Source organism: Perognathus longimembris, chromosome 9, assembly GCF_023159225.1.
Source record: "Perognathus longimembris pacificus isolate PPM17 chromosome 9, ASM2315922v1, whole genome shotgun sequence".
NCBI lineage: Eukaryota > Metazoa > Chordata > Mammalia > Rodentia > Heteromyidae > Perognathus > Perognathus longimembris.
In genome coordinates this window covers 45087613-45098762 of record NC_063169.1, presented here as the reverse complement: position 1 = coordinate 45098762, position 11150 = coordinate 45087613, and the positions used below count along the sequence as shown (strand labels likewise).

Here is an 11150-nt window from a genome sequence, read left to right as displayed (position 1 = left end):
TTCTGCTGGTTAAATTGGAGATGGAGTCTTGAAGACTTTTCTGCTGAGGCTGGCTTTGAACTATTACCCTTTGAGTCTCAGCTTCCAGAGTAACTAGAGCCACACAGTTGTCTGTTTCTGTTGAGATAATTTTTTTTTTGTTATGAAACACTTGAAACAATTGAACTTTAGTTGTATATTTGTACATTTTTCTTTTTTACTCTTTTTAAAAATATTATGTTGGAGCCTCATATACTTTTTTATTATCTTTAGTTGTATAAAAGAATTTCTATTTAACAGAGCAGTTTACGAATACAATGCATGTGGATCACTGATAGCCCTTTCCACATTCTCACCCCACTTCAACCCACTCCTTCCTTTAGTTTTCTTAATTTTCTAGTATATACAATGAATTCTTGACATTGTTCCCCTCCTCCCCCTTCTCCCCGTCATTGGTCCACCCCTTGCCCTTGGGCTCTACTTCTACTCTTGCAAGTTCCTCTTTCCTGGAGCTCCAGTTGCGCCATTAGCATAGTACTTATATATGAAATTGTTTTAAGAAAGGAGGAGTTGGATAAGGGACAGTGATGAAAAGGGTGAGTTTAATCAGTGTACTTTGAATGGAAATGTCATGAAGAAACTCCCCTGGCATAGCTAATATGCTAAAAGCATTAAATAAAACAACAAAAAAAAGGGGAAAAAACTTTATCTATGACTTACCATAGATTTTTAATGTAGTGGCCCAATAGCTCTGTCAACAATTAGCTTGATGCTAACTGTGAAAGCCAGTTAGAAGGCAAATATATTCTCCAGATCACAGTATGCCATGGCAGGCAGTCTTCTAAAGCGACCCTCAGAGTGAAAAGACATGGGAAGTGATGCAAGCACTTGTGATTTACTGCTGGGCGCAGATGGAGTCCTGACCCAGCAGATTCTTTGCAGTGCAGACATACCCTTGCTCTGCATAGACATCAGCAAAGCTTTCATGGAAATTTAAGTTTCTCCATGACTAACATAACCACATACACCCAGGAGAGCAGAAGGCACTTTCAGGGATGGCTCATAAAACATAGCTAAGTTTTTTCTTTCCATTTATTTTTTAAAATGCAAATTACACTAGTAAGTCAAAAAAATCACTCTGTTAAAAATACATTCAGAATTAACAAATGCAAAAGAAAAAAAGGAGACACATCAGGATTGTAACTCTTGCCTTCAGAAGATTAGGTTTATAACAAAAGCTCAGCCTAGAAAAATAGCATTCTTCACCAGATTTTTGGGGAGGATACAGCTGTACAACTTCAATGTTTTCCCAGATCAAACCACATTACTGTGCTTACTGCTCCCGGAAAAGGCCTGTCCACTGATTACTTTTTAGTAGTCAACAACTGTTTTTGAAAGTTTTAGTGGAGATGGCGGTAGTGATTTGGTGACAAATTGGCTGCAACTGAAAACAGAAATATGAGGGCTGATACTCTGTATCCATACACACATGAGCCACTAGAAGGAGTATCATCATTGTATGGATGCCAGTGAAACCTCATTGTAATGATCATGTTAGAAGAAGAGTTCCTGGCATGTGTAGTACTTATATTTTAAGAATCAAAGGACAGTATATTGGTAAATAGTTTGCTCATACATTAAACATGCATGTCACTATAAAAACATCATATGAGGTTTTACTGACATGTTTGTATGGACACACATTTACAAGCCACAGAGAAAATTCAAGCATGAGGGCTTGAGTCTTTTTCTTGTGTGTTGCTTTTGTTGCAATAGCAACTTTTTGTTCCTTTATCAGTTTCAAATGTGTGTGCGTGTGAGTGTGTATATCACAAACATCCATGCAGACACGGATGGGAATATTTTATGTAGATTTGAATGGGCTAAGATCCAAAGGAGGTTAACCCAATAACTGAAACTTCAGAGAAAGGAAAGAGTTGCTGCATGCCAGTTTATAACTTGCTCAGTCTGAATTTTACTTCAGTTAAAGATGTGGTGTTACTTAAAAAAAAATTGATTTTAGTGTCTCAGGTGGATCCAAGAAAAAAAAAAGTGATGCATTGGAGTTACTGATAAGCCTGAGCTTATTATGCTTTTCACTAATGAAAACCAAATAATGCTTGAAAAATACCAAACAAAATTTCCTAGGAGTTCAGAATATCCCATAAACACATTGACCTACTATTAAGTTCCCAAAGGCATCTTGTTGCCAACTACGTTTAACAGCACAGTTTTTCTGCCACAATAATACAGGAGGATTGAAATACACTCTAACACACAACAGATCCCCCTGATATCACAAAAAAATCTCAAATATTTCACCAAGGTAACTATTGCTCCCGACCCACCCCACCCAAAAAATAATCTCGTATGCCGAAGTTAGAAAACAAAGTTCACCTACAGCGGGTCTTCATTTGAATTAGATATAAAAGAGTAAACATAGCTAATACATAGTCAGTTGGCCTCTGTTGATAGAAATCCATAGCTGTTTGCTGTGTTAGTAAAAGACATTTGTAGATACTTATAAAAGCACCTAGAGTGCAATAAATAAAATCAGTGAGTTAAGCCATTTCTGCTGCTAGTAGATTAATGAGTTTAGTAGATTAATAAATATTACTTTGCTTCACCCCAAACCCAGCAGATCATACTTAAGCATTATAAAGATGACAATGATCATTTTTGTTGTTATTGGTACTTGTCTCTTTTGGGCTACCATGTAGGCTCAGTAGTAAAGCACTTTGCTGAGAGCTGGCAGTTTTCCTGCACAGACCCACACTGGAACTGCTGGTTCTTCAGTCTTGTTGTTGACATGAAACACGCGGGTATGGACTCATTAGGAATTAATAGCAGTGTGTTAGCCTAAAGGAAGTGACTTGGGATGTCTGTACTGAGACTTTCGGGCACAGGACATAGGTGGGTTAAGGCAAGTACGTAAGGTATAGCCTTTAGGGCAAACATCCTGCCAGTTTGGACTTGGATTACAAGGTCGTCACGGCATGTTTTGTTTGTTTGTTTTGCAATTACATTGCCTAAGTAACGTAAGTATCGAGATGTATATGGAGTGCAGAAAACAGGGCTCTCAAACTAATGTGCCTCGATGACTTTTCTCATAGAGGCCCACCGGCTGGGCTGCAGAATTAGTAACGGCCAGAAGAGGGCACCAACACGTCTACTTTGGAACTTTGAAAGGCCTGGGAGAAAGGCTCCTGCTTTCAGGAAATCTAGGATGGGCGTGTCCTGCATATTTCAGTTAAAAAGAGGAGGTTAAGTAGAATGGTGTGTGAGTGTGCGTGTGTGATGATTATGAGTTTGTTCTGATAATATGCATATATATATACACACATATATATATGCATATGTATACCCAAATTCATTTGCTTCTTGCTCTTCATAAAATGCAGGAGGCCACTGAGTAAAAAGTTCTTTGAGAGGTTCTGGGCTGGCATACTGGAGTCATTGGAATTATTTTGACCTAAGAAGAGAGAGAAAAAAAGGTCTTTTAAAGTAAGGAATATAGCACTGGATGTGGGCTGCTCCCCACTTTTTTTTTTTTTTTTTTACCTCTACAAGTACAACAGAAAACAAAAATAAAAGAAGAAAAAAATTTAAACAAAAGACCAAGTTGGTTTTCAAATAGGCAATTATTTCTCAGTATGAAACACCTGGATAGAGTACTCACTTATGGTCACTCAAACTCTTATTTCTGGGACAATTTAATGAATATATTTGTTGTATGCAAATGAGGATGTCAGAGAGAATGCAGGGCTTGAAATGTATGCAGCACCCTGCAGGACAGGATTACAAGGCTGGGTGCATCAAACCTGTTCTGGCTCTGGTACATGGGCCAGCAGGGGTCCAAACAGGTCAGTTTTGTTAGAAAATTAATGTGTGGACATAGAATTTTAATGCTATAACTTAATTGCTATCAATATGTTGCAAAGATTTACCAAACTCTAAAGAAAAAAATGACACAAAGCCTTTTCTTTTGAGATGGGACTATAGCTAATATGAATAATAACAAAGCACACAACACTTTACTGAAACTAAGAACAGTGTAGTCATTGACTCCAGACAGAGCTCTACCACTGTGGTTCTAAGAAATAGTGGCAGAGACTTTAGGGTTCAGTCTGGGATCCTGACCACAGATTTATGAGGCATAATGGATGTCCACAGCTACAATTGCTTTTATTTTATTTTATCTTTGTATTTGCTTTCTTTCAAAAGAGCAGCTTTATTTCCAGTTGCTATATAACCTTGTTAGGGTGCTGGAACTAGCTCATGATATTAAATCCCTTTCACTTTACAAGACATACTCATGGCGAATTGACAGGAGAAGGAACACTCCAAATGACAAAGACAGAGGAAACCCTCAGGGCTCTGCCTCCCCATAGCGAGTGAGGTTTACAGGTGAATCGGGTCTGACTTTTTTCTCTATAGGATTTGACTAAGCAGTGGCTCTCCCATGACTGATTTTGAGGAAAACAATGTTGAAACACCCTTTATTTAACACTGTATAGTGCAAAATCAAAAGGGAATAAGGAGACTGTAGATAAAGAAGAGGTTTCACCCATGTATGGAAATATGGCAGCAGACTTAGTGTAATGTGTACAAATACATTTAATAAAAGTATGGAATGTAATACCAGGTTGAACTCACAGTCCAAGGGAGAATTTGAAAAGACCACCACACCAAGGGTGTTTGATAATCCCAGATGTATGCATTCCCAACAAGTTATGTGAGTTTTTGTTTCTCTGTTTCTGTGTGTCTGTCTGTCTCATTACTGTCTCAACTCTAAGCCTTGAACTTCTAGGCAAGGGCTCTACCACTTCACCTGAGATTCTAACCCGTTTTGCTTTTGTCACTTACAAATAGAGTCTTGCACTTTTGTCCCAGCCAGCCTATGACTGTGATTTTCCTTCCTCATATGTAGTTGGGATTATAGGCTACCAACTCCATACCTGCCCTTTGCCTTCCTTTCCTTGATTCAGTTTCCTCACCTGTAAAGTAAAATTTTTGTGCTCTAGGACCTGAGGTTTCTGCTGCGATGTTTTATGAAAAGGATGATAGTTAATTCTGTCAAGTATCTATTTATGTACTTTAAATATTTCTAACTTGCTGGATTGAATTTATTAAACATTTATTGCCTAAACACTGAAAATTGAAAGCTCTCATATAATTTTACCATTGTCTGGCAGTAAAGAGAAAAATAATCTTCTTTTTTTTTTTTTACTTTTACCTGACAGTCATAATATCTACCTAACAAAACCATGGCAAGTTTTTATCTTCCAGAAAATGTAATTCTTTACAAACATTTACCTTTTCAGTGACCAATGCTATAATGATAACTGTGGTTTGAAATAACATATTTGATTATATTAGCTATTATATTAGTCATTATAGTTGACTATTAAATGAGTGATTGCATAATATTATCAGAAGTAAGCATGTTCTAGCTTTTGAGATATTTTAATCTACTCTTGAGCACAAATTGGTTTCATTTATGACATAAACATATCAGGTGCTGTTTGCAGAAGAGATCTTTGTGGTGTGACAGATGGCATATGTCGATTTCTGATCAGCTAAAGCATTTTCCTAAGTAAATGTTGACAAGCATTACTTATATTATTGATGTTACTAACACATTACATTTACTAAGAACTTTGTGACACATTCTAGCTTTTATGTGCTTGGCAAATATTATTTCCTATAATTTATAAATAATTATATTAAGCAGGTATAGATTCACCTGTATTTTGTGGGTGAAGAAATGTAGGCTTGGTAAGATTAGATGAAATTACTCAAAATTATAAGCCAGAGGTCATAAAATTTATAAAAACATTATGTCAGGTGGTCTATCTTCAATAGGTTATTCTAGTCATTATTCTTGTGTTCTTTTTAAAATAGAAATTAAAGGTTACAATAAAATACTGAGGAGAATGTAAAGTAAGCAGGGCCTGGTGGCATATGCCTGTAATCCCAGCACTTCAGAGTTGTATGAAGGGGATCATAAGTTCCAGGTCAGTTTCAGTTATATATCTAGATGCAGTTGAAAACAAACAAAAAAGGAAAGAGTGGGGGCACTTGTGGGTTCGTGACTGAATCCTAGAGACCCAGGAAACTGAGATCTAAGGATCAAAGTCAATTGGTGCAAGAAAGTCTGTGAGATTCTTATTTCCGATTAAGCAGCAAAATACCCCGAGTAGAGCTGTGGCTCAAGTGGTAGAGCAGGAGCTTTATGAGAAAAAGCTAAGAGACAACGCCCAGACCCTAGGCCCAGAGCTCAAGTCCAAGTTCCAGCGAACATACACAAAAAGGAAGGGTGAAAGGATGTAAATGATTGGTTATAAATAACTTCTGTTTTTGGTTATAGCTATCAAAATTTTTGAGCAATTAGGGAAAATACAGTGTAAGTTTACAAACAACTGTAATATGTGGTAAAAGAAAATAAAGAAGTGAGAAGAAAAAACAATTAAGAAAGTCTTCATACAGGAAGTGTATTTTAAGATAAAAAATTTAAGGGTAGTGAGATTTTTAAAAAGTAAAATGAAAAGAGTTGCGAGCAAGTGTCAGAGAACAGTATGGAGGACTGGGGAACTACTTTTTTTCTACAGTACTGGAGTTTTAATTCATGGTTTCATGTTTCAGGCACTCTACCACTTGAGCCATGCCATTAGCCTTTTTTTAAATGATAGTTCTTAAGTTTTTTTTTATTGTTATTATAAAGGTGATGTACAGAGGAGTTACAGTTACATAAGTCAGGTAAAGAGTACATTTCTTTTTTCTTTTTGCCAGTCCTGGGCCTTGGACTCAGGCCTGAGCACCGTCCCTGGCTTCTTTTTGCTCAAGGTTAATACTCTATCACTTGAGCCACCGTACCACTTCTAGATTTTTCTGTTTATGTGGTGCTGGGGAATCGAACCTCGGGCTTCATGCATACAAGGCAAGCACTCTTGCCACTAGGCCATATTCCCAGCCCCCATTAGACTTTTTGTTCGAATTATTTTCTTTGAGTATATCCCAGTAAGGGGAGGGAGGTGGGAAGCTCCAATCCAGGGTGTCCTCTTCTTGCTCAGCTTGCTTGCTCACTGTTCAGGCTCTGTCACTTGAACCATGCCTCCAGTCTGTTTTTTGTTAGTTAATTTGAGATGAAGTCTCAAGGACCTTCTGCTCAGGCTGGCTTCAAACTTCAATCCCAAGTAGCTTAGGTTAGGCATGAACTACAAGTTCTTGGTTGCTATGGTTATTTTTAAGATAAGGCTATCATTTTTTGCTCAAGTTGGCCTGGACTTGAGTCCTTTTATTTATGCTTCCTGCATAAATGAGATGACAAGTCCTTCTTCCTCTTAATTTTTGTTTAAAGATGGAGTTTTATGATTATTTTTCTTTTACCAAACTGTCCCAGAACTACGATCTTCTCTATCTCAGACTCTTGTATATGTAGGGTGACAGTTGCTCATAACTATACACAGCTACTGTTTGAGATGGGGTGTTATGATCTGTAATGATCTTTTTACCTGTCCTGGCCTTGTACCATGACCCACGTGTTCTCTGTGTCTTAAATAGCTATGATTATAGGTGTGAGCCACCAGCTATTGGTCTGGTTCTTTCATTTTCTTTTTCTTTTACAGAGTTTGTAGGTTGGAACTCAGAGCCTTGTACAGGCATGATGTTTGAAGAAGACAAGGGTTATAGTTTATGGAAAGAAATGGCTGAGGGGAGATACCAGATTAATTGCCTCCCCACTAGATGAAAAGCTAAGGAAGGGCAGAGCCAACTCCTATTGAACATTTCATTTTCTTGGTAACATCTAGGACCATTTCCATATGATTGGGCACTGGGAAGTTATTAGTGGTTAATATTTCAATAGACTGTCAAAGCTAGATGGAGGCAAACATACAGTCTGGGGCAAGGAGTTTGGATATAGTGTGGCATGTAATGGGAGTCATTGATAGCTTAGGGGCAGGGGAGTGAAATAATCAGAGGAGGGCTGGAGGAAGATTAATTTGGCAGTGGCCCTGTTGAGGATGAGATTCTGGAAATTTTCAGTTAACATGAATGGTTGAGTTAGGGCAGTGATATGGGGTGAGAACGGGAGGATGTGTGATCCACTGTTTACAGAAGCAGTGCTTCGAATAACACGTCATCTTTTGTATGTACGTTGTTAGCAAATGCTTACAGGGAATTACAAGGCCACAAAGTAAAAGGCAGGCACATGCATAGACCCTTCCCTTTAAAAAGAGGAGCTTAAAAGGATTGTCTGAAGATTACTTTAATATCTTAGGAGGAAGCACATCCCTAAAACTTTATTGATTATCCTGTCTACCAAAGGTATTAAAAGGGAGATGATTCAATGGTAGAGGACAATGACAACAAACACATATCTTCAAAGAGAGAAGTGCACAGTTTAAAATGAATTGGAATCTTACTTTCTATTTTGATCTTCGCTTGCAATTCAGCATATCACTTGATGCTGATATATACAATTTGTTATCAGTTGTTTTCCAGGGGAATTTGCCTAAACACAGATATAAAAATCAGGCTCTGATTGTTTGTCTGCACTGTGGAGTGCTAGAGTTAAGGGGTTTGGTAAGTTTCAGTGTTAATGTGTTCCAGTTTCATCTTTCACTTTCACATTTGAAAAATAATAAAGTTTATTATTTTTATTTTATTTTAAGCTAGGGTTAACTATGATTTATCATCTAAAAAGAACTATTTTGAGAACAATATGGAAGCCTAGTAATTATATCAAGACAACCGGGCTCCACTTGGGCTAGCTTCAGAAAACCAGAAAAACATGATTTTTATATAACTATATATAACTGCCTATATTATTCGATCACTTTCTAAATTGACAACTTTTGGGAAATTCAAAGCACTGATATATAAAATAGGCTTTTTAGCCATGCAGGTGATATAATACTCATGTAAGACTAAAACTAGCTTCAGACATGGCATTTCTTGTAAATCAAAATTTAAAGAAAACAACAAAGATAATATTTCAAGAATTACCATAGTTATAATGCTACTAGTAAATATATACTGGAGGCATATTACCAAAGAATAGTGGTATGCCATGTGTCTTGTGCTATGATACAGCTATTTGGCCATCTTTTTGTATTCCAGTGAAATACCTTTAAAGCAAAATACTTACATGTACATAGGCTGTAGTTGTAAATGAGATGTCTTTTGAGGTCCTTGATAGCCGTAAGAGTCAAAGCCACCTATGAAATCAACTGAAGAGGGACAGTTTCCTTAATTAGTGTACTACATTCATGATCAAGGTCCACACAGAGTACCAATATAAATCTTTTAATAATCTATTAAACAGAAGTGACAGATGATGGAGGTGAAGAAAAGACGGTTTCTTTAGGGTAGTGGTTTCTCCCCTATACCGTGAGATTCAATTATTGCTTTACAAGATTCTATTCACTCAGGAGAAGAAACTATGTACTTTGCTCAGACAACAAAGACCTAATTGGAGTCATAAAATTACACACTGAAGATGCTATATGCCTTTTTGGTTAATGCAGAGATTTTGTTATGCCATAAAAATAATAATCACTCAGGTGTGTGTATCTTTGTGTAGATGCAATATTATATGTGCTGATTGTCAAGGACAAGATCCTGTGTTAAATCTCACGGCAATTAAGTACACAACATGGTGGTCCCTGCTATTCTGTACTTTGTAATCTGAAACAACCAGTTTTAGCATTCAAATGCTATATTCACTAAGATATTTAAGCCCAATAAGATGTAGCAGGAGTTACTGGGGCAGATCATATTTTCCAAAATGACTGCAACAATATGTCCTATTTCACACGTTCTGACAATATGACCTTAACACTCTCCTTCAACCCAGCAGTTAGTGTTGCTGTTCTTTTTCTTGTAAACTGTTGTAGCAGGTTTGAGTATGGCAGAAAAGGGGGCAGGGATAGCTCCTAAAAGTATTCTTCCTTTTCCTCTTGTACTTTTGGGATGTGCTCTCTTGTAACATAGTCACCATACCATTAGTAAAACCAAACTAGACTACAGGGAGAGACCATATGGTACCCATAGATAAGTGTTTCAACCAGCAGCCTAGCTGAGGCCTCAGCCCACAGCCATGCTCTACATCCAGATGGGCAGGAGAAAAGCTGTCTGGCAATCCAATTTTGGTGTCTTTTCAGTTTAGGTACTTGACATTGGGAAACAGAGACAAGCTATTCCCCCTGTACCTGGCGGAATTATAAACACAGCATCTCTAAGTATGAACAATGATTGTTTTCATTCAACATGAAATTTTGGGAGCAATAGTGACTGAGATAGTAGAGGCAAAGAGTGCTGTGGAAACATTTTGCATTTCTTTTCCTTTAGATTTCTGGTTGTGAAGCAAGGATAAAAAGACAAAAGGAGCCTAAGGTCTATAAAACTGATTTCAGGAAAAGAGAGAAGGAAAGACTGAATGAAGATACTCTGGGACATCCTCACTTGGTCTAGTTTTTGTTCTTTCATTAATATCTAAGTAATTGAAGCATGGTGAAGTAATGTAAAGGCTCTGATGTCTGTGTGGAGAAACTGTAGAAAGTCTCCCTTAAAAAAGGACCTTAATCCTTAAAGAAATTTTAGCTTTACAGAAATATTTAGCAAAAAGTAGAGATATTTCCCATAAGTCTCCTGCTCTAAATAGGCACAGCTTCTCTCACTGTCAATATCCATGACTAACATCACTGTATCTACAACATATGCACCTGCATCGACACCCCATTATCACTCAAAGCCCATGGTTTACATTAAGGCTCCTCTTGGTTGCCTACATTCTACGGGGCTTCACAAATCTATGACGTGTGTATGTGATTGTAGTGTCAAAAGAATTTCAGTTCACTGAAACATCCCATGTGTTCCTTAATACCCTCCTGTTGGGGAAGCCTTGGCCTTGAGGGGGATGGGCATTGGAAAGCGCACCCAAGACGTCGCCCTTCCCCCAGCCCTGGGGAATGCGGAAGCAGGCCACAATTCTCTGGGTCCGGAACCAGAAGAACCGGCTTTGCAAACAGCCCCCAAACTTTCTCTCCAGCCCATGTGCCCCCCAGTCTCGCGGGTTTTCACCTCTTGCTTGGCGCTTTCCAAGTGACGTTAGCTCATGAGGAGGGTCCTATGGCAAGCCCAGCCTATCGTCAGCGTTCTGGCCGATC

The 11150-nt window shown here is 37.9% G+C and overlaps 1 protein-coding gene across 1 annotated transcript in view; it reads right to left on the bottom strand.

Moving 5' to 3' along the window:
* Positions 1 to 3420: 3420 nt before the first annotated feature.
* Positions 3421 to 11150, bottom strand: part of Nkain2 (sodium/potassium transporting ATPase interacting 2) — a 922696-nt gene continuing 914966 nt past the window's right edge. The window contains exons 6-7 of the mRNA XM_048354015.1: positions 9131 to 9212; positions 3421 to 3451 (exon numbers count right to left, since the gene is read on the bottom strand). Coding sequence (XP_048209972.1) covers positions 3442 to 3451; positions 9131 to 9212 — 92 coding nt within the window. The 3' untranslated portion in view covers positions 3421 to 3441. The remainder of the gene's footprint in view (positions 3452 to 9130; positions 9213 to 11150) is intronic.